The sequence below is a fragment of the Vigna unguiculata genome, chromosome 10, assembly GCF_037176805.1.
Source record: "Vigna unguiculata cultivar grain cowpea cultivar isolate G323 ecotype 2 chromosome 10, ASM3717680v1, whole genome shotgun sequence".
NCBI lineage: Eukaryota > Viridiplantae > Streptophyta > Magnoliopsida > Fabales > Fabaceae > Vigna > Vigna unguiculata.
This window is the reverse complement of record NC_140801.1, coordinates 44961026-44985158: the sequence shown is the minus strand read 5'-3', so window position 1 is coordinate 44985158 and position 24133 is coordinate 44961026. Positions and strand designations below refer to the sequence as shown.

The following is a 24133-nucleotide window of genomic DNA, read 5'->3' as shown; positions in this document are numbered from 1 at the left end:
CGTGCATTGCATCATTTTGCTTCTGTCACCAGTACAGTCAGGGCTTTCTGTCCCGGTTATTTTTCACATTTTGTCTCGGGTCTGGAACCGAGGCATATTGGGGCGAGGCCAAAATGTATCCCTTTTGGCCTCGGTTATCACCCGAAGTCACACACCCAATTTTATGCCTTGGTTGTTTCAAAACTGGTGCCATATACCCAATTTCACGATCGCAAAGAACCACCTTCCAGATGCCCTGCAAGGGTCTCTCCGGCGTGGGCGAGTAATTCACGATCTTGACAAAATGTTGAGACTTCCGCCATCAGTTTCTCCGGCGGCGATCCACTCTCCACCACCTCATCTCCGTAATCATCACTGATAGAACCCCAAAACTGCTTTCCCTTGAGAAGGAAGAACTTCTGGTCGGAGTGCGGGAGCATCAGGAGAAGAAGACAGCAACGCAGAATGAGAGAAAGTTCTTCAACAATTGGCCACAGCCCCAAATGCGGAGGCGGAAGGGACCGAAAGAGAAGGTCATGCCAGTGGCACAAAGGAAGAGCGAAGAAGAATCAGCGGAAGATGGAGTGGAGTTGGTCGAAGAGGGTTTCGCAGACACCGCGATGGTCTTTGCCTTCGAAAATTGGATTTGGAACGGTGGCGTTGGAGAGTGTTTGGTACAGCTAGGGCCTGGGCGTAGTCGGAGGCCACCGTGGCCGACATTCTAGCGCCTGCGGCGCCGTTGGAGCGGCGGGTGGCGGCGGCGAGCTTGAGCTTGAGGGCGGAGAAAGTGGAGTGGGGAAAGGAGACAGTGAGCACGGGTTTCTGGGAAAGGGACTTTCTGGGGATTAGAATGTGTTTGGATTGAAGGGAAGCGGTGGGATGCTGCAAGGATGCCATTTTTGCGGTGAGTGAGGAATGTGCGTGATTGTGTTGTGAATTGTGATATCTCTCTTTTTCTTTGGTTTTGTTTTTTGTTTTGTGATGGTGTGGAGCAAGTGAAGGGGCTCTTGGAGGATTGAGAGGATCACTGTGGCCGGAGGGTGTGGTGGCAATGGGTGCAGCGGAGAGAGAGAGAGCGCGCGAGAGAGAGCGAGGGGAAGGAGTTACAGAGGCGCAGGCGCGGGGAAGAAGAAGGGTTCACGAAATTCGAACCCTAAATAAACCCTATGGCTTCGGTTGTTAGGGGAACCGAAGCCATAGACCCCCTTTTGGCACCGGGTCTCCTTGGACCGAGGCCAAACAGCTAACGTCCAGCCACTTTTTGGCTTCGGGTCTTACTGGACCGAGGCCTATACCACTATTTGGCACCGGTTTTGGGCGAACCGGGGCCTATACCCCTCTTTGGATTCGGGTATTTGGAGAACGGAGGCCTAAAACTTGCCTCTAATTGCAAAAATTCCACCACGTCATTATATGCTTCGGTTCCTGGCCAACCGAGGCATATAATGCGAGGTAAAATGGGAATTCTGCACTAGTGTGCTTGCCCTTAATCGGGTTCTATCATTTGGATCATAGCCATATGCATGATTGCATGTATCATGCAAGTGATACACTACCACTTCAGCATATAGATTGCATGATGTGACTTTATCCCTTTCACATATTAAAATATTTTCTTTTATTATAGGTCATTATGGAACATCATCATTTTAATTATTTGAGTTTCTTAGATTCTCAATTAAATTCTAGTCTCATGTTAGAATTTTCTACTTTCGTTCATGATATATGCGAACAAGATTATACATCTCATTTTACAACTGATGATATCTTCCCAACACGTGAAGATTTAATTAAGTGGGTTAGAGGGGTTGCTTTTAATCTTGAATGTGTTGTTATTATTCTAAGATCATATAAATATAATGGACAACCAGGAAGAAAGACTCATGTATTATTAGGTTGTGAAAGAGGTGGAAAATATAGAAAATACAAATGTGATGCAGAACCGAGTTTATCTAGGACAAGAAAATGTGAGTGTCCCTCTAGATTGAGAGGCAAACCCATCTCTTAAGGGGAGGGATTAGTGTTGAACATAAAATGTGGTTACCGTAATCACAATGTTTCATCTACTCTAGTTAGTCACCCCTATGCGGGTAGGTTGAACTCCACTGAACACTCGTTGCTTGTTGATATGACTAAAAGTCAAGTAAAACCTACAAATATACTTCTATGTCGTTTGTAACTGACAAGGATCTGGCTCTAATGAATGTTGTTGGCATTGTGTTCCCTAAGTGTTATCATCTTCTATGTCGTTTCATATTCAAAAAAATGTGCAGGCAAAGTGCAAAATGTTAGTGAATTTTGTTGATGCATGGAATGTTGTACTGCAAGCATGGGAGAATGTTATAGACTATGAAGATGAGTTTAAGTTTAACGATTGTGTTAATCGTCTTCAGCTTTTTTACTAGTCATGGCCTGTATTCTTTGAATATGTTAATGACTTGTGGATCAATCCTTACAAGAAATACTTTGTGAAGGCATGGATGAACAAGATTATGCATTTAGGGAATACAATATCAAGCAGGTATGTTTGCAACTTCTTATTTATTCATTTTTTTATTAATGGTTTATATGATTCCATGTATAAATTGTATCAGGGTTGAGTCTGCTCACTGGAGCCTCAAGAAAGTTCTTGGAAGTAGTTTGAGAGACCTTTCTTCGTGTTGGGATGGAATTCACAACGTTATTATCTTGCAACATAGTGAAATAAAGGTGTCTTTTGAAAGAAGTCTTAATTTGATGAGTGACTCTTACAAGGTATTGAGTTATAAAAGATTAGTGGGATATGTTTCTAGATCTGCCTTAGAACTCCTTGTTCTAGATTTAGAAAGAGTTAAGAAAATTGGATTCGATACTAGTCGTTGTGGCTACATTCTCAGACAGACTTATGGTCTTCCATGTGCTTGTGAATTAGCACGATATGACCTTGGATGATTCATCTGCAAGAAATTCGTGTCATGTGGACTAGGTTTAGCTTCTCAAATGTGTCCTCTTCACAACCTGAATGACAATTATATATTCAAAGGGAGCTTAATCTAGTGCTCAATCTTTTCAAAGAAGTTGACATTGCAATAAAAGTTGTAACATCCCGTCCGGATATTACGAATTTAAATAATAAAACAAAGAGATAATAAATAAACTTCATTTATTGAAATATCATTTTCCAAAATCACGGAATATTTAAAACTTTATTACATTATAAAGTATATCAAATCATCGATTTATAACTTCAATATAAAAACCAAGTTGAATAATCCAAGCGTTTACATAATCCTAAAAATTCATAAAATAATAAAACTCCGAATAAATTTTCCCAAGCTAGCCCCGCTCCGGCTCTATGCCTCACCAGATCCACCTACAACATCATATGCTCTTGTGTACCGCGTACACGATCATCGCCAAACACAAGAAAATAGGGTGAGCTACAGTTAAACAACACACACACACACACACACACACACATATATATATATATATATATCTAAACATATATATCATTACAAGCACACCAAAGGAATTTCATCCTTTGATTTCATGTCACATGGCTACCACTATGTTACCCGTGTTCTACGTCTTCTGATGAGTACCTCAAGGTGTCTTGCTGCCACATCTACCAGCCAACAAGGGTAGAGTACGTGCAGGAAACCATGCTAAACCACACTCTGTAACGTCAGGTGGAGTTCCCAATACGAATATCATTCGTAACGTCCCAAGGCTACCTAACTCATCAATTTAATACTGAAGAGGGAAATCTAACTGGACTCATCCGTACGCGCCACAACACGCACACTCACACCGGCAACACTCGTCAACCCGAGCCACAACTCAAGAGTTCCTCGTGTTCATCTGCCAATCCCGAGCCACAACTTAAGAGATGTCATTCTAAGCCACAACTCAAGTAATGCCACGTGCTTAACCCCTATCCCGAGCCACAACTCAAGAGCCACAACTCAAGGAACACTAGCAAGTCGACCTTAGAGATATCACCCAAGTCTTGTAGATCACGCACATCCAAAACCAGCAACACAATTTCTGCTGCAGCATTATCGCCTGGTGCCGCTCACGATTCGTCGGGCACTACACGCTTCTAGATCACCTAGCGGGGGACAAATGTCGTCAGGCGCCAAGCGCCTCTGATGCTATTGTTTCTGCAAGTGTCGCCTGTCGAGACAACCCTTACCGCCAGGCGCCACGTGCTTCAATACCCCACTGGTTTTGTAGCTATCGCCTGACGGCTGTATTTGACCGCCAGGCGCTACACCAGTACTTGCGTAGTACTGGTTTTTAAGCACCCAAAACAAAGTAAAATCAATCCTACTCTTATAATTATGCATATCCCCAATCAAGAACATAGGCTTCAAGAAATCAACATGACTTTCATGCACAATCTCAATTTAGATGGCTTCATCAAACGCGTACACAAGTATCACCATATATCATATGCATCAATCCCCATATATATATATATATATATATATATATATATATATATATATATATATATATATATATATATATATATATATATATATATATATTCCACCCTTTAAATCCGTGCTAGCATTCAATTTCAACTTATGAATAACGTATGCTTAAACAAATATAAAGCAGCAACACTCTTACAACTTAAGCACATGATCCTATGGACCAATGCAAATTTATATTGACACACATGCATTCACCATTAATTCAATTCTCAACATGTGACTAACCCAAAGGAACATTCAAATTCATAGAGACTTACAACATAACCCAATCGTGCTTCATTAGAAGTTAATTGGAATTATCAAGAGGTTATTCATGCATTTTAAAGACTTCAAAACCAGCAATCGTGCATAACATATATCTCTCACTAATGACCTCCAAATAAAATCTCCACCATTCAAATTGAAGAACTACATGTTATGGACCATTTTTTAAGCACCCTAACTACATTCTTCAGATGTTGTATCTTCATGTTTTGACTGACGATAATAGAATCTTTTCTTAATCAACGTCTTCATACCACCATTTGAAAAAATTACACCAAACACCAGCTTCACTCTCGCGCTGTTATTGAATAGAAAAACATCAAAACGAACAACAATTAGAGGATTCATCATATCAGACATACCCAAAAGAATAGCAATTAAATCCATCTTACCTTCCAGTTAGCACAACCCCTACCCACATTTTCGGAGTTCTTATTGTCTTGAGAACTCCAACTTCTCCACAATCACAAATGGGTCTTAACTTAACTCCAAAACCTTGCGCCCCCCACCTTCAGACGAGGTAACACTACGCTACACACAGTTATTACAGTATGAAGAAGAAGATTGGGTCTGAGACATTACTTACTTCATTCAAGCTTAACGTTCCAAACACGAGCAAGAACATGCCCTGTTTGATTTTTTTAAACTTTAAGACCAAACACTAAGACTTTTTGAACATTCTATTTTTTTTTAATTTGCATTTTCATTTATTTTAAAAAATTGTTTAAACATGTGATTAAACATCTCATTAAACTTAAAACATTGTCACATAGGTTTACTAATGCAACACGTAGCACACAAATGCCAACTGTACAATGAAATGTTAACAATTTAAATGGCGTTAGGGCCTAATTGAATCAAATTGATAAAAATGAAGACCTATTTGAGCACAAAATGAAAATTGGGACCTATTTAACAAAAGTTGAGTAAAATTAGGACAAAAAAACATTTTAACCTTTATTTTATAATAATTTCAATAAAAATGAACCCATAAAAAGAATTAAAAAAATGGTGATATGAATAGAGGAAGAAAATTAAGATAATTTTTTGTATTATCTCTTCAATGGTGTTCGCTTTTCAAACTTATTGATGATAAAAAAAAAATCTCTTTTCAAACTATGTATTGTTTTTTCTCAATTTTTATATGTTTTTGTATATGAAGAAACAATGGAAATAAAATACAATTGATTTCTATTTATTTCTCATGTGCTATCTTCAATAATTGAATAAGATAAAATTATTCAACTCTTCTACTTATTTGAGCGTGAAATCTTAGTTTGTAAAATAATATTTTCATATACATGTAAATTTTTTACGAACATAACATGAAATTCTATATTATATATTTTTTATAATTAATTTTTAACTGCAACTTATTCATCATAAAGTTTTTTTAGTAATTATATTTTTCAAAATTTTAATACTAATTTAATTAATGACGAATTCATGATTTTGAAACAACAAGCGGCCGTCTTTTATATATATATATATATATATATATATATATATATATATATATATATATATATATATATATGTATATATATTTATTTATTTATTGTGTATATTATTTTGATCAATGTAGATTATACAATTTATTTTATATATACTAACTTTTAATCTATATCTAACTTAGCAAAACTATGTTAGATAATCTATATTACATTAATTTTTACTAATAAATCTAGTACAGATATAAAATCAACTGTTTAAATTTAATGACAAAAAAATTAATTATTCTATGATAAAAATATATGACCCGTATCTAAAATATTAAAACGTACAAGTCAAATAATAAAAGTTAAAACAAGATTAATAATATATTTGTTAATTATTAGGCATGCATTACAATATAGAAGAAAAGATGAGGAAGAAGAAGATTGGATTCGAGACATAACTTATTTTATTCGATTCTTAAAAACCCTAAGACCAAACACTAAGTATTTTTAAACATTCTATTTTTTTTTTAATTTTCCTTTTCATTTATTTTAAAAAAACTGTTTAACATGTGATTAAACATCACATTAATCTTAAAACATTGTCACGTACATTAACTAATGTAACACCACATAGGATCAAAATGCCAACTGTATAGTGAAACGTTAACAATATAAACGGCGTTAGGACTTAATTGAATCAAATTGAAAAAAAATAGCATCTATTTAGGCACAAAACGAAAATTGAGACTTATTTAACAAAAGTTGACGAAAATTAGGACAGAAAAAACATTTTAACGTTTGTTTTATAATACAAGTCATTTAATTTCAATAAAAATGAACGCATAAAAAGAATAATAAAATTGGTGACATGAATAGAGGAAGAAAATTAAGATAATTTTTTGTATTATCTCTTCAATGGTGTCTGGTTAATTCGCTTTTCAAATTTATTGCTGATAAAAAAAATCTTTTTTCAAACTATGCATTCTTTTTTCTCAATTCTTATATATTTTTGTATTATTTATGAAGAAGCAATGAAAATAAAACACAAACTATTAGTTTCTATTTATTTCTCATGTGCTATCTTCGATAATTGAATAAGATAAGATTATACAACTCTTCTACTTATTTGAGCTTGAAATCTTAGTTTTATAGAATAATATTTTCCTATATATGTAATTTTTTTATGAACATAACATGAAATTTTATATTATATATTTTTTATAATTAATTTTAACTGTAACTTATTCATCATAAATTTTTTTAGCAATTAAATCTTTCAAAATTTGAATACTAATTAATTAATGACGAATTCAAGATTTTGAAACAATAAACTACCGTCTTTAAAGAAAAAAAAAAAAATATATATATATATATATATATATATATATATATATATATATATATATATATAAATGAGATTATTTTATGATTATTATTGATTATTATTACTGATATTATATACTAGTTTTATTATTATTATTATTATTATTATTATTATTATTATATATATATTTATTTATTTATTGTATATATTATTTTGATCACTATAGATTGTACAGTTTATTTTATATATACCAACTGTTAATCTATATCTAACTTAGTAAATCTATGTTATATTAATTTTCGCTAATAAATCTAGTATAGATAATTTGGTGGTATATAAAATCAACTGTTTAAATTTAATGATAAAAAATTAATTATTCTATGATAAAAATATATGATCCGTATATAAAATATTAAAACATACAAGTCAAATAATAAAAATTAAAACAAGATTAATAATGTATATGTTAATTATTATGCATGCATTACAATATAGAAGAAAAGAAGATGAGGTTGGACTTCATATTTTCTACCTTTACTATCAACTGGGTTCATCATAAGGACTCCTGCATCATATTCCATAGAGGTTTGGCTCTTCTAGCAATCCGATGACTCCCGCTTCTTGATCTAATCATACAAAAGTGGTAACATAAGATTTGGGAGAAGAATACTTAACAGAAACGAGTTTCTCTTCTTCGTCAGAGAAAAAACCCAGAACATAGGGTAGAGCTACCTAGTGTTCTTCGCGAGTGGGAGGGAGGAAAACAAAAATTATCTTTTAACTTCACTCTTTCACTCTTTCCCTGTACTTTTAATTTTTTTACACTTGATAGGGCAGCTAACAATGACGGTACAATACACGTGTAAACATCTTAATGGAACACTTTTCCCATTTTTCTTAATCTAGGTTTGGACTATTTTATTAAATTGAAAGAACATAAATAATTGAATTCATGGATAATTATGAAAAGGTTCTATTAGTTTCAAAGTTTTTATTTTCCATTGGTTGTTGCAAACTCATGTCGACATTTCATGACTTAGCTTCATCATTTATGTCATCTTCCTTTTCTGTTAAAAGATTTTCCATTTATCATGAAAATTATACATTAATTAAAATTAATTAAGATAATCGATGGTAGTAGATATTTTTCTAAATATATTTGTTGTATTCTGTTAGTTATTTTATTTAGTAATGTGATGTTGACCGTGTTTTAAAAAAAATAGCTAAATTTTAGGTATCAGTTAGAAAAATGCTAGCAAAGTGAGTCGGTTTTCTATCTACTTAATTTGCTGTGCTCCGGCAGAAAAACTATTTACTTGTTTACTTCATAACACAGATTCCTATATAAACCATTCTGCCGGAAAGTTTTTTCTTTCACTCTACTTTTCTCTCCTTTCTTTTTTCTCTTATTCTTCTCTGTTAGAGATTTATCTACAATGGATAGATTCAAGATAAACAATATGTTTTTTTCTATTCTATTCTTTTCTATTGTAGTTCCAACCTTAGTTGCAGCAGAATGTACTTGTGATGAACAAAGTCACGATCGTGACAGAGCAAAAGCTTTGAAATACAAAATAACAGCTTTAGTATCAATTTTAATAGCCAGTGCAATTGGAGTTTGTATTCCTCACCTGGGAAAAGTGATACCTGCGTTGAGTCCGGAGAAGAATATTTTCTTCCTGGTAAAGGCTTTTGCAGCGGGTGTGATTCTGGCAACTGGGTTTATCCACGTCTTACCGGATGCATTTGAGAATCTGGCATCCCCGTGCTTGAAGGAGCATCCCTGGGGAGATTTTCCCTTCACGGGCTTTGTGGCAATGTGCACTGCCATGGGGACTCTCATGCTGGATACATATGCCACTGCTTATTTTCAGAAACACCATTCCAATGTACAGATTGAGAGTGGGGATGTGGAGAGAGAGACAGGGTACGAGGGGCATGTGGAACTTCACATGCATGCAACACAGGGCCATGGTCATGGCCCTGTTCACTCCCACGATCAATCCTCCCAGCTTCTTCGCCATCGAGTCATATCACAGGTATTCATTAAGACTCTAAGTCAATGAAAAAAAATAAATAAATATATAAGGTTAAGGGACAAACTAATATTTTTTCTTCAAAAATCAGGGTTTCATTCTCGGTTTCTTTATTTGACAACGGGGGTTTTGAATCTGTTACACAGGTGTTGGAGTTGGGGATAATTGTTCACTCTGTTATTATTGGAATTTCCTTGGGAGCTTCAGAGAGTCCTAACACGATAAGACCACTGGTAGCTGCGCTGACTTTTCATCAATTCTTTGAAGGCATGGGACTTGGAAGCTGCATATCTCAGGTATCCAAATGAATTTGGTTGATTGATTTAATCTGAACAAAAAGAATATGTGAATGAGGATCCAAAATGCTTATATGTGAGTGAGGATCCAAGATGCTTTGTGTGAAATGATTTGTGACTGGGACCATGTGTGTTGTTGTGTTGGTATGGAACAAACAACCCAGGATTTTTGAACCTGTTTTTTTTTTATCTAATACTTTGTTTTTTTTTTTTTTATCTAATACTATCTAATGGCGGCTTTCTAATCCACTTTTTTAATTAGATTAATTAATAATTTACAAGTACAATATATGTGGGTCCATATATGACTTTTGTTTAGATGTATGACTTTGATGAACTATATCATTAATCATCACAGAAATTCACATAGAGACTGTTTGTAAATAATTGTAATTTAGCTAACAAAATATGGTTAATTATGTGAGTTATGTCTTCTATCTGCAACTTTATATGTTTTTATGAGAATTTCACTCCTCAGGAATGGAAAAGATAAAGGATAAAGGATTTAACTTATAGATGAGTTTCATTGTTATAGGCAAACTTCAAGAGAGTATCTGTGACAGTAATGGGATTGTTCTTTGCCTTGACTACTCCGGTGGGAATTGGAATTGGCATAGGAATCTCACGTATTTATGATGAAAACAGTCCAACTGCTCTTATCGTGGAAGGAGTTTTGAATGCAGCTTCAGCAGGAATTTTAATCTATATGGCTCTGGTGGATCTTCTTGCCGCTGATTTCATGAGTCCAAGAATCCAACAAAGTGGTAGACTCCGTCTTCGAGCAAATGTTTTTCTTTTGCTTGGAGCTGGTTTGATGTCTCTAGTAGCTAAATGGGCTTAAGAAATACTTAGAATGGAAGGTACTTTTATTTACTGTATGACTGTTTTTTACACTTCATTAGATCTAATGAACTTATTTCTTTACAGTTAATTTTCTTATTCAGTTACTTTGAAGTATATTAAAACTGATTCATTTCCGAGATATGAATTTTCCAGTAGACGTATGAGAGATTAAAAAAACATAATTATCATGTAGAATTGAAACTTGGACGATAATAACTTTAAAATTCTTTTATATTTAAATTTAATTTGTTATAAATTAATTTGTAACACAGTATTTTCTAAAATATAGAGTTTCAATATGGAGTAACTTAACAAGACGATTTGTTAGGTGAAGGATTCAATATCCATTTATGGTTGAGAATGTAATTTTGTTTGCATTATATATAAATAAAAGTTATATTCAGCATATAACAATAATAAGCTTGATTACAGTTTAAAGTAGTTGATTTTTTACAACTATTTTTATTTATTCACCTTCTCGAGTAAAAGTATAATTCATGGATTTAGTTAGGTTTTATAGATAAAGTTTTCAAATTACGAAAAAGATTTTATAAAGTACGATTACCGTATCAATATCTGCTTAGAAATGCGTTCAACACGTCAAAAAAAATTAATGTAATTGGATTAAAATGACTGTTCATTCATTTTTTAAGTTTAAAATTCTGCTTAGAAATGCATTCAACACGTCAAAAAAAATTAATGTAATTGGATTAAAATGACTGTTCATTCATTTTTTAAGTTTAAAATTCTGCTTAGAAATACATTCAACACGTCAAAAAAATTTAATGTAATTGGATTAAAATGACTGTTCATTCATTTTTTAAGTTTAAAATCCAAAATATATCAAAATTTTAGATAAAGACGAATTTCAATTTTGAATCAAAGTTCATAGACGAAAGACATACTTAATCCTTAATTTTCTAAAGCGGTGGTAATTCTCAAACCTTATCACTTTTATTCACTTTAGTCAACGTGTAACTTTGGTAAATATCCATTCAAAACAACATATTATCCGTGGGAGAAAGTTTAAAAAGGGACGGTCTTTGTAAATTTAAATAATGTGCTAAATTATGTTTTAAGTTTTATATTATTAGTAGAATTGAAGAATAAGTACTTCTATATTTGAGAAGTTTATGTTTCAAAAAGAGTGAAAAAGGATAAATGGTCAATATAAATGACTTTTGAAATGAATTGTTATGGCAAATTTCAAGATAATGTCATACTGATGAGATTGTTCTTTACCTTGACCACTCTAGTGGAAATTTCATTCGAATGGACACAGGAATCACAAGTGTTTACATGAGAATAATCCAAGTGTATTTATTGTGAAAGGAGTATCAATGTAGCTAGCTAAATTTTATTCACACTTTTTTATATTCTTGCCACTAATTTCATGCATACAAGGATTCAACAAAGTGACAACAAAGTGACAGACTTCACTTTAGGGCCGACGTTTCTCCTTGACTTAGAGCTTCTTTGATGTCCCTCATATCTAGATGGACTTAAGAAGTATTTTATTATACCAAAAGCAACAAAAAAAAAATGTTTCCAACAAAACCCTTCCTCTGAAGTCCTTCCTTAAAATGGGATAGCAAATTCATTATAACAAGAGTAGCTATCTCACAAAAACAACGGTCAAACTCAGACTTATTGGTTACGTCCTTTTTTATTTTTAAGGAAATATTAATATTAATAAGGGCTAGGCCCTTGCTAAAAATTTATTTTCTAAAAAAATATTGGTTACGTAACTTTTTCTGTTGTTGTTGTTGTGATCAATTGTGAGTTTAAATTCTACACATAAGTAAAAAAGATTAAACCATCAACCCAGCTTACAGGTTTTGTTTTTTAAGTCATCCAAGTCATTATGTAGTTCTGCTATAGTTAAACATATATCATTAAACATATATATGGTCTTTGCATGGTCAGACTCAACAGAGTGTATCCGTATGAGTAACAAGGCAATGAGCAAAATAGTTTTCTTGGTAGGAACAAACACATTATATGCAATCCAAAATAACTCAAGACTCCGATCATAAAAAAACAAGGAACACATACACTTGGATAATATAACAATATAATTCGGGAAAGAAGAATGTGCATCAAAACATCAAATAAGAAAAAGAAAGCACCAAAAGAGATATACTAATTACAAGCCATGACAGCCACAATTTTCAATAAGTTTTTGATTTTGTTCTTTTAAAAAAAACTTTAATAAATTGTTTAGAATTAGTCTTTTGCTCTCTTTGCTGAATTTTAGTCTTTAATGGCTTAATTGTCAACGCAATCTAATAAGGGTACGCCAAAATAGTATTAAATCAAGTATTAAATCAGTCCCTGTATAAAATAAACAAATCTAACTTCCAAAATGTTATGCTTAAGGAGTGTGGTAACATTGCTAATATATTAAAATACTATTGAATAATAAAGATTTGATTATATCTCAAAATCATAAAAATTTAATTATATCAAATATTCTTATTATATATTCTAAATTAATTTTCTAGACTTATATATCTTACTCATAACAATAAAACCATTTTATTCTACTCTAACATTTGTGTTCCTGCAGAAAACAAATAAGATGAGTTAGACACAAGCGCCACCTTACCATGTACTCCGCTATCTCCTCAGTTGGCTTCTTCCCGGTCTATACATATCGGCTTGAACCCAGGAGGGGTTACCTACAGCAGAGTCTCCGAAGCTCAAGTAAGTCAAAACTCTCAGAAGGTCAAATCAGTGATTAATGAATGCGTACCTTTAATTACTGGGGTCCACGTATATTTATAGAGCATTAATGATGTCTGATTACCTCATGGGTCGGGCCTTCACTTGGGCTGTGAGTGGGCCTGGACCCTAACCCAGGCCCTTAAGACCTATTGAACGAGGGGGCTTCCATTTTTACTAAGTTTATTGGAGTGGTCGGCCTGGGCTTTAATCTTACCGGGTCTGTTGAGGTAGTCGATCTAGGCCGACTACGTATCCTGACGGCTTATGTTGATGATAAGAGGTGCAGGTTGTTCCTCGGGATGTTTAGGTTAGAATTGGTAAAACTTGAGCTAACCCGGTCTAGGCTGAGTACTTGACTACCTTGGTGTATGTATTGTTTATTTGTTTGGTTAAGTTTGGCTAGGTGTGGTACACCAGTCCCCCAGCCTTGTCCGATATGAGTTGTCGGTCAAGGGTGATATGTATTGGTATGATAGCGGAACCGGCTAGGTGTGGTACACCAGTCCCCCAGCCTTTAAGTGTGATGAACAGTGTTAAGGCTAAAAAAGTGGTATTCGTCTGAAGTTAGGTGAAGGGGTGTCAGGGGTCAAATCAAGAAGTTCTGGCGCCGTCGTTTTTAAGAGTTATGTCTTTTGCAATGATGGTGTCGATTGGTATGGGATATTGTTTTGGCGGGAAGGGGTTTTCGTCGTTTGGGATCCTGGACTATAAATATGGGTTTCAAAGCGAGTGAGGGGTTACTTGGTTAATTTGCGAGAGTTTTGAATTCAGAGGTCTTGTGTGCATCATACTGTCCGACTAGTTCCCAAATTCAGCCGACATCTTCCCGTAAACATGAAAACAGGTATGTCTAGTAGCGATAGTATATCGTTGTCCACTTCTAGTAGTAGTGAGAGTACGAAGTCGGAGAGAAGTAGGGGTAGGCAATTTGACGAGGAGGGTACAAGTTCTGGAGGCATGGTAAGTGGGATTCCAATGGAGACGGTGAGGGAGGTTCGAGAAGATCCCCCTGAAGAATTGGCAGAAAGTAACTGGTCGGCTAAAGGCAGCTATGGGTGGGCGACTGCCGACGTCCGTAACCAATCATCTTTATTCCGGTGGTCTCGTCTACTAAACTCCTAGTTAAACTGCACACTTGTCATCTCCAAGGGCGTCAGTGGGGACATCGTTTCCCTGGAGAGAGTTAGTGCTATCGACCGGGTATGTCATGGGCAGGAGGGTGCTACAAAGAAGTTTTTCTACATGTATATGTGCCATTTTTCTCAACTTCATGTTCGGTTACCATTAGACGGTTTTACTATGGGTGTATTGCGCGCACTGAATGTGGCACCTACGCAGCTGCATCCGAATAGTTGGGCCTACTTGCAAGTTTTCTGCATCTTGTGCCAATCCTTATACTTGGAGCCCTCTCCTTACGCTTTTTTGTACTTCTACGACACCAGACCTCGCCGGTGGACTACTTAGCTGTCTTTGATAAGTCGTCCCAGTATCAGCAGAATGGATGCATTTTCCCAATCTTTCAAGCATTTCAAGGACGGGTACTTCAAGGTTGTTGTTAAAGAAGAAGGCAAAGCTCATTTTTTGAACGCAGATGGGAGTACAAAATTCCCCTTTAGTTGGACAGGCAGCCCTTCTCGGTATAAGGACATGGGGATGGATGAGTTGTCAGCGGGTGATAAGGAGGTGGTGGAGATCTTGTTGAAGTTTGTTGATAAGTTGCCCACTAAGGGCCTAGTTAGAGTTTATAATTCGGTGCATTCGATAATATATATTGAAGGTATATGTTTATTACTTAAATTGTGTTAATGATTCTAAGTTGTTTTGATCTGAGTTGTAATGTATTATTGTAGGGCATATGGCACAATCTGGAAAGAAAAACTTGGCGCTTTTCCAATCGCTGAGGAAGGAGATGGCCGCTAAGGCCAAGGCAGCTGGGAAGACTGATGTTCCCAACTTGCAGGAATCTGTGGTGGAGGTGCATGTGCACAGCGGGACGAAAAGGAAAGCTGAGTTGCCGCCTCGACACGGGAAGGGAAAAGACGTGAAGAAAGTGAGGGTGGCCTTACTCGGGACGGGGTCGGCTAGTGGAGCAGGGTCGGCCAGTGGGGAGAAAGGACCGAAATCTGGTTTGATCGAATTGCCAAAAATATCTGTGAGGAAGGATATTTCAATTACCCTCCCAGATACCATTGTAAATTCTATTGACGACATGGATGCGGACCATATCGTGAGGACGATGGTCGAGTTTGGAAGCAAGGCCTTAATATTGAGCCGCCGTGTGGGGTCTCTATAAAAGAGGGAAGTGAAGAAGGGGGGCGGGAAAAGGTGGAGGAGTTGCAGGGGAAGGTAGACAAGCTAGAGGAGGAGAAGGCTGCACTGGAGAAGGCAAAGGAGAGTTGGGATGTAGAGAGAAAGAGGCTGGCGACATGGAGGGTCCGCTGTTTGGATTCTGAGGAAACATTTAACAAGAGAATAGGGGAATTGGAGGAAGATTACGACGATTTGAAGGAGAAGTATGACAGAGCTATTGGTGAGCTTGATGATCTGAAGAATAGCATCATACAAGAACACATTAACGATTTTGAGAAAGGACTACGCCAAGCGGCATTTTTCCATAGGGAGGTCAATGTTACGGACGTGAAGTTTGATGTCAACAAAGATGTTATTGACGGGAGGCTTGTGAATGAAGATGAAGGCAGTGCTAGTGAGGAAGCGGAAGCGAGGGTGGAGGAGAAGGTGGCTGAAGAGGTTAATGAGGTGGTTGATGTTGGAGAGGTGGCTCTTGACGCGGCAGAATAGGACCTTAATTTTTATTGATTTGAAAATATTTGAGCCTATGTCTGTAATAGCTGGTACATTATGTTACGCTGGTATACTTTGCGTTTATGTTTAATGCGATTAATGTTCTGTATGTTATTGTGTATGCCGAGTTTTGATAATATGTGGTGTATGTGTGACGCGATGGATTGTATGTTAAGGGTTTTCGACCCAGGCCGCTTACTTGGGGTAAGTGTGGGGAACGTGAACGAATTAAGCACAAGTTAAGGGATGTCGACATCCGTTTCATTATTTTTTATTGTATTTTTTGTGTTGCAGATGTCGATATTCATTTCATGAAATTGTGAAACGAATGTCAACATTCATTTCGTTATTTTTTTTTCTTTTTTTGTATATTACGAATGTCACCCTATTCTTCTTCCTCCTTTACTCCTTGCCTATATTAACTCCCCACATCTTCCTCTTTTTTCATATTTCATCTTTTCCTTCCTTTTGTTGGTACGAGCTACCTTTTAGGTCAATTTTTTATCCTCGTGCATTGCATCATTTTGCTTCTGTCACCAGTACAGTCAGGGCTTTCTGTCCCGGTTATTTTTCACATTTTGTCTCGGGTCTGGAACCGAGGCATATTGGGGCGAGGCCAAAATGTATCCCTTTTAGCCTCGGTTATCACCCGAAGTCACACACCCAATTTTATGCCTCGGTTGTTTCAAAACTGGTGCCATATACCCAATTTCACGATCGCAAAGAACCACCTTCCAGATGCCCTGCAAGGGTCTCTCCGGCGTGGGCGAGTAATTCACGATCTTGACAAAATGTTGAGACTTCCGCCATCAGTTTCTCCGGCGGCGATCCACTCTCCACCACCTCATCTCCGTAATCATCACTGATAGAACCCCTAAACTGCTTTCCCTTGAGAAGGAAGAACTTCTGGTCGGAGTGCGGGAGCATCAGGAGAAGAAGACAGCAACGCAGAATGAGAGAAAGTTCTTCAACAATTGGCCACAGCCCCGAATGCGGAGGCGGAAGGGACCGAGAGAGAAGGTCATGCCAGTGGCACAAAGGAAGAGCGAAGAAGAATCAGCGGAAGATGGAGTGGAGTTGGTCGAAGAGGGTTTCGCAGACACCGCGATGGTCTTTGCCTTCGAAAATTGGATTTGGAACGGTGGCGTTGGAGAGTGTTTGGTACAGCTAGGGCCTGGGCGTAGTCGGAGGCCACCGTGGCCGACATTCTAGCGCCCGCGGCGCCGTTGGAGCGGCGGGTGGCGGCGGCGAGCTTGAGCTTGAGGGCGGAGAAAGTGGAGTGGGGAAAGGAGACGGTGAGCACGGGTTTCTGGGAAAGGGACTTTCCGGGGATTAGAATGTGTTTGGATTGAAGGGAAGCGGTGGGATGCTGCAAGGATGCCATTTTTGCGGTGAGTGAGGAATGTGCGTGATTGTGTTGTGAATTGTGATATCTCTCTTTTTCTTTGGTTTTATTTTTTGTTTTGTGATGGTGTGGAGCAAGTGAAGGGGCTCTTGGAGGATTGAGAGGATCACTGTGGCCGGAGGGTGTGGTGGCAATGGGTGCAGCGGAGAGAGAGAGAGAGAGCGCGCGAGAAAGAGCGAGGGGAAGGAGTTACAGAGGCGCAGGCGCGGGGAAGAAGAAGGGTTCACGAAATTCGAACCCTAAATAAACCCTATGGCTTCGGTTGTTAGGGGAACCGAAGCCATAGACCCCCTTTTGGCATCGGGTCTCCTTGGACCGAGGCCAAACAGCTAATGTCCAGCCACTTTTTGGCTTCGGGTCTTACTGGACCGAGGCCTATACCACTATTTGGCACCGGTTTTGGGCGAACCGGGGCCTATACCCCTCTTTGGATTCGGGTATTTGGAGAACGGAGGCCTAAAACTTGCCTCTAATTGCAAAAATGCCACCGCGTCATTATATGCTTCGGTTCCTGGCCAACCGAGGCATATAATGCGAGGTAAAATGGGAATTCTGCACTAGTGTGCTTGCCCTTAATCGGGTTCTATCATTTGGATCATAGCTATATGCATGATTGCATGTATCATGCAAGTGATACACTACCACTTCAGCATATAGATTGCATGATGTGAGTTTATCCCTTTCACATATTAAAATATTTTCTTTTATTATAGGTCATTATGGAACATCATCATTTTAATTATTTGAGTTTCTTAGATTCTCAATTAAATTCTAGTCTCATGTTAGAATTTTCTACTTTCGTTCATGATATATGCGAACAAGATTATACATCTCATTTTACAACTGATGATATCTTCCCAACACGTGAAGATTTAATTAAGTGGGTTAGAGGGGTTGCTTTTAATCTTGAATGTGTTGTTATTATTCTAAGATCATATAAATATAATGGACAACCAGGAAGAAAGACTCATGTATTATTAGGTTGTGAAAGAGGTGGAAAATATAGAAAATACAAATGTGATGCAGAACCGATTTTATCTAGGACAAGAAAATGTGAGTGTCCCTCTAGATTGAGAGGCAAACCCATCTCTTAAGGGGAGGGATTAGTGTTGAACATAAAATGTGGTTACCGTAATCACAATGTTTCATCTACTCTAGTTAGTCACCCCTATGCGGGTAGGTTGAACTCCACTGAACACTCGTTGCTTGTTAATATGACTAAAAGTCAAGTAAAACCTACAAATATACTTCTATGTCGTTTGTAACTGACAAGGATCTGGCTCTAATGAATGTTGTTGGCATTGTGTTCCCTAAGTGTTATCATCTTCTATGTCGTTTCATATTCAAAAAAATGTGCAGGCAAAGTGCAAAATGTTAGTGAATTTTGTTGATGCATGGAATGTTGTACTACAAGCATGGGAGAATGTTATAGACTATGAAGATGAGTTTAAGTTTAACGATTGTGTTAATCGTCTTCAGCTTTTTTACTAGTCATGGCCTGTATTCTTTGAATATGTTAATGACTTGTGGATCATTCCTTACAAGAAATACTTTGTGAAGGCATGGATGAACAAGATTATGCATTTAGGGAATACAACATCAAGCAGGTATGTTTGCAACTTCTTATTTATTCATTTTTTTTATTAATGGTTTATATGATTCCATGTATAAATTGTATCAGGGTTGAGTCTGCTCACTGGAGCCTCAAGAAAGTTCTTGGAAGTAGTTTGAGAGACCTTTCTTCGTGTTGGGATGGAATTCACAACGTTATTATCTTGCAACATAATGAAATAAAGGTGTCTTTTGAAAGAAGTCTTAATCTGATGAGTGACTCTTACAAGGTATTGAGTTATAAAAGATTAGTGGGATATGTTTCTAGATCTGCCTTAGAACTCCTTGTTCTAGATTTAGAAAGAGTTAAGAAAATTGGATTCGATACTAGTCGTTGTGGCTACATTCTCAGACAGACTTATGGTCTTCCATGTGCTTGTGAATTAGCACGATATGACCTTGGATGATTCATCTGCAAGAAATTCGTGTCATGTGGACTAGGTTTAGCTTCTCAAATGTGTCCTCTTCACAACCTGAATGACAATTATATATTCAAAGGGAGCTTAATCTAGTGCTCAATCTTTTCAAAGAAGTTGACATTGCAATAAAAGTTGTAACATCCCGTCCGGATATTACGAATTTAAATAATAAAACAAAGAGATAATAAATAAACTTCATTTATTGAAATATCATTTTCCAAAATCACGGAATATTTAAAACTTTATTACATTATAAAGTATATCAAATCATCGATTTATAACTTCAATATAAAAACCAAGTTGAATAATCCAAGCGTTTACATAATCCTAAAAATTCATAAAATAATAAAACTCCGAATAAATTTTCCCAAGCTAGCCCCGCTCCGGCTCTATGCCTCACCAGATCCACCTACAACATCATATGCTCTTGTGTACCGCCTACACGATCATCGCCAAACACAAGAAAATAGGGTGAGCTACAGTTAAACAACATATATATATATATATATATATATATATATATATATATATATATATATCTAAACATATATATCATTACAAGCACACCAAAGGAATTTCATCCTTTGATTTCATGTCACATGGCTACCACTATGTTACCCGTGTTCTACGTCTTCTGATGAGTACCTCAAGGTGTCTTGCTGCCACATCTACCAGCCAACAAGGGTAGAGTACGTGCAGGAAACCATGCTACGAACCACACTCTGTAACGTCAGGTGGAGTTCCCAATACGAATATCATTCGTAACGTCCCAAGGCTACCTAACTCATCAATTTAATACTGAAGAGGGAAATCTAACTGGACTCATCCGTACGCGCCACAACACGCACACTCACACCGGCAACACTCGCCAACCCGAGCCACAACTCAAGAGTTCCTCGTGTTCATCTGCCAATCCCGAGCCACAACTTAAGAGATGCCATTCTAAGCCACAACTCAAGTAATGCCACGTGCTTAACCCCTATCCCGAGCCACAACTCAAGGAACACTAGCAAGTCGACCTTAGAGATATCACCCAAGTCTTGTAGATCACGCACATCCAAAACCAGCAACACAATTTCTGCTGCAGCACTATCGCCTGGCGCCGCTCACGATTCGACGGGCACTACACACTTCTAGATCACCTAGCGGGGGACAAATGTCGTCAGGCGCCAAGCGCCTCTGATGCTACTGTTTCTGCAAGTGTCGCCTGTCGAGACAACCCTTACCGCCAGGCGCCACGTGCTTCAATACCCCACTGGTTTTGTAGCTATCGCCTGACGGCTGTATTTGACCGCCAGGCGCTACACCAGTACTTGCGTAGTACTGGGTTTTAAGCACCCAAAACAAAGTAAAATCAATCCTACTCTTATAATTATGCATATCCCCAATCAAGAACATAGGCTTCAAGAAATCAACATGACTTTCATGCACAATCTCAATTTAGATGGCTTCATCAAACGCGTACACAAGTATCACCATATATAATATGCATCAATCCCCATATATATATATATATATATATATATATATATATATATATATATATATATATATATATATATATATATATATATATATATATATATATATATATATATATATATATATTCCACCCTTTAAATTCGTGCTAGCATTCAATTTCAACTTATGAATAACGTATGCTTAAACAAATATAAAGCAGCAACACTCTTACAACTTAAGCACATGATCCTATGGACCAATGCAAATTTATATTGACACACATGCATTCACCATTAATTCAATTCTCAACATGTGACTAACCCAAAGGAACATTCAAATTCATAGAGACTTACAACATAACCCAATCGTGCTTCATTAGAAGTTAATTGGAATTATCAAGAGGTTATTCATGCATTTTAAAGACTTCAAAACCAGCAATCGTGCATAACATATATCTCTCACTAATGACCTCCAAATAAAATCTCCACCATTCAAATTGAAGAACTACATGTTATGGACCATTTTTTAAGCACCCTAACTACATTCTCCAGATGTTGTATCTTCATGTTTTGACTGACGATAATAGAATCTTTTCTTAATCAACGTCTTCATACCACCATTTGAAAAAATTACACCAAACACCAGCTTCACTCTCGCGCTGTTATTGAATAGAAAAACATCAAAACGAACAACAATTAGAGGATTCATCATATCAGACATACCCAAAAGAATAGCAATTAAATCCATCTTACCTTCTAGTTAGCACAACCCCGAAACTTTCTACCCACATTTTCGGAGTTCTTATTGTCTTGAGAACTCCAACTTCTCCACAATCACAAATGGGTCTTAACTTAACCCCAAAACCTTGCGCCCCCCACCTTCAGACGAGGTAACACTACGCTACACACAGTTATTACAGTATGAAGAAGAAGATTGGGTCTGAGACATTACTTACTTCATTCAAGCTTAACGTTCCAAACACGAGCAAGAACATGCCCTGTTTGATTTTTTTAAACTTTAAGACCAAACACTAAGACTTTTTAAACATTCTATTTTTTTTAATTTGCATTTTCATTTATTTTAAAAAATTGTTTAAACATGTGATTAAACATCTCATTAAACTTAAAACATTGTCACGTAGGTTTACTAATGCAACACGTAGCACACAAATGCCAACTGTACAATGAAACGTTAACAATTTAAATGGCATTAGGGCCTAATTGAATCAAATTGATAAAAATGAAGACCTATTTGAGCACAAAATGAAAATTGGGACCTATTTAACAAAAGTTGAGTAAAATTAGGACAAAAAAACATTTTAACCTTTATTTTATAATAATTTCAATAAAAATGAACCCATAAAAAGAATTAAAAAAATGGTGATATGAATAGAGGAAGAAAATTAAGATAATTTTTTGTATTATCTCTTCAATGGTGTTCGCTTTTCAAACTTATTGATGATAAAAAAAAATCTCTTTTCAAACTATGTATTGTTTTTTCTCAATTTTTATATGTTTTTGTATATGAAGAAACAATGGAAATAAAATACAATTGATTTCTATTTATTTCTCATGTGCTATCTTCAATAATTGAATAAGATAAAATTATTCAACTCTTCTACTTATTTGAGCGTGAAATCTTAGTTTGTAAAATAATATTTTCATATACATGTAAATTTTTTACGAACATAACATGAAATTCTATATTATATATTTTTTATAATTAATTTTTAACTGCAACTTATTCATCATAAAGTTTTTTTAGTAATTATATTTTTCAAAATTTTAATACTAATTTAATTAATGACGAATTCATGATTTTGAAACAACAAGCGGCCGTCTTTTATATATATATATATATATATATATATATATATATATATATATATATATATATATATATATATATATATATATTTATTTATTTATTTATTTATTGTGTATATTATTTTGATCAATGTAGATTATACAATTTATTTTATATATACTAACTTTTAATCTATATCTAACTTAGCAAAACTATGTTAGATAATCTATATTACATTAATTTTTACTAATAAATCTAGTACAGATATAAAATCAACTGTTTAAATTTAATGACAAAAAAATTAATTATTCTATGATAAAAATATATGACCCGTATCTAAAATATTAAAACGTACAAGTCAAATAATAAAAGTTAAAACAAGATTAATAATATATTTGTTAATTATTAGGCATGCATTACAATATAGAAGAAAAGATGAGGAAGAAGAAGATTAGATTCGAGACATAACTTATTTTGTTCGATTCTTAAAAACCCTAAGACCAAACACTAAGTATTTTTAAACATTCTATTTTTTTTTTTAATTTTCCTTTTCATTTATTTTAAAAAAACTGTTTAACATGTGATTAAACATCTCATTAATCTTAAAACATTGTCACGTACGTTAACTAATGCAACACCACATAGCACAAAAATGTCAACTGTATAGTAAAACGTTAACAATATAAACGGCGTTAGGACCTAATTGAATCAAATTGAAAAAAAATAGCATCTATTTAGGCACAAAACGAAAATTGGGACTTATTTAACAAAAGTTGACGAAAATTAGGACAAAAAAAACATTTTAACGTTTGTTTTATAATACAAGTCATTTAATTTCAATAAAAATGAACGCATAAAAAGAATAATAAAATTGGTGACATGAATAGAGGAAGAAAATTAAGATAATTTTTTGTATTATCTCTTCAATGGTGTCTGGTTAATTCGCTTTTCAAATTTATTGCTGATAAAAAAAATCTTTTTTCAAACTATGCATTCTTTTTTCTCAATTCTTATATATTTTTGTATTATTTATGAAGAAGCAATGAAAATAAAACACAAACTATTAGTTTCTATTTATTTCTCATGTGCTATCTTCGATAATTGAATAAGATAAGATTATACAACTCTTCTACTTATTTGAGCTTGAAATCTTAGTTTTATAGAATAATATTTTCCTATACATGTAATTTTTTTATGAACATAACATGAAATTTTATATTATATATTTTTTATAATT

At 35.4% G+C, this 24133-nt stretch overlaps 1 protein-coding gene across 1 annotated transcript; it reads left to right on the top strand.

Moving 5' to 3' along the window:
- Positions 1-8402: 8402 nt before the first annotated feature.
- Positions 8403-10663, top strand: LOC146883312 (zinc transporter 5-like). Its single transcript, XM_085668343.1, has 3 exons — positions 8403-9529; positions 9673-9822; positions 10358-10663. Exons 1-3 carry the CDS (start codon positions 8927-8929, stop codon positions 10661-10663), a joined length of 1059 nt encoding a protein of 352 aa, XP_085524469.1. The 5' UTR covers positions 8403-8926.
- The last annotated feature ends 13470 nt before the right edge of the window (positions 10664-24133 follow it).

Excerpts from the sequence above, each read along its gene's own strand:
- LOC146883312 (XM_085668343.1), top strand. The coding sequence starts at position 8,927 with ATGGATAGATTCAAGATAAACAATATGTTTTTTTCTATTCTATTCTTT. Across the intron at positions 9,530-9,672 it reads GCCATCGAGTCATATCACAG|GTGTTGGAGTTGGGGATAAT; the intron begins GTATTCATTAAG and ends TCTGTTACACAG. Across the intron at positions 9,823-10,357 it reads TTGGAAGCTGCATATCTCAG|GCAAACTTCAAGAGAGTATC; the intron begins GTATCCAAATGA and ends TCATTGTTATAG.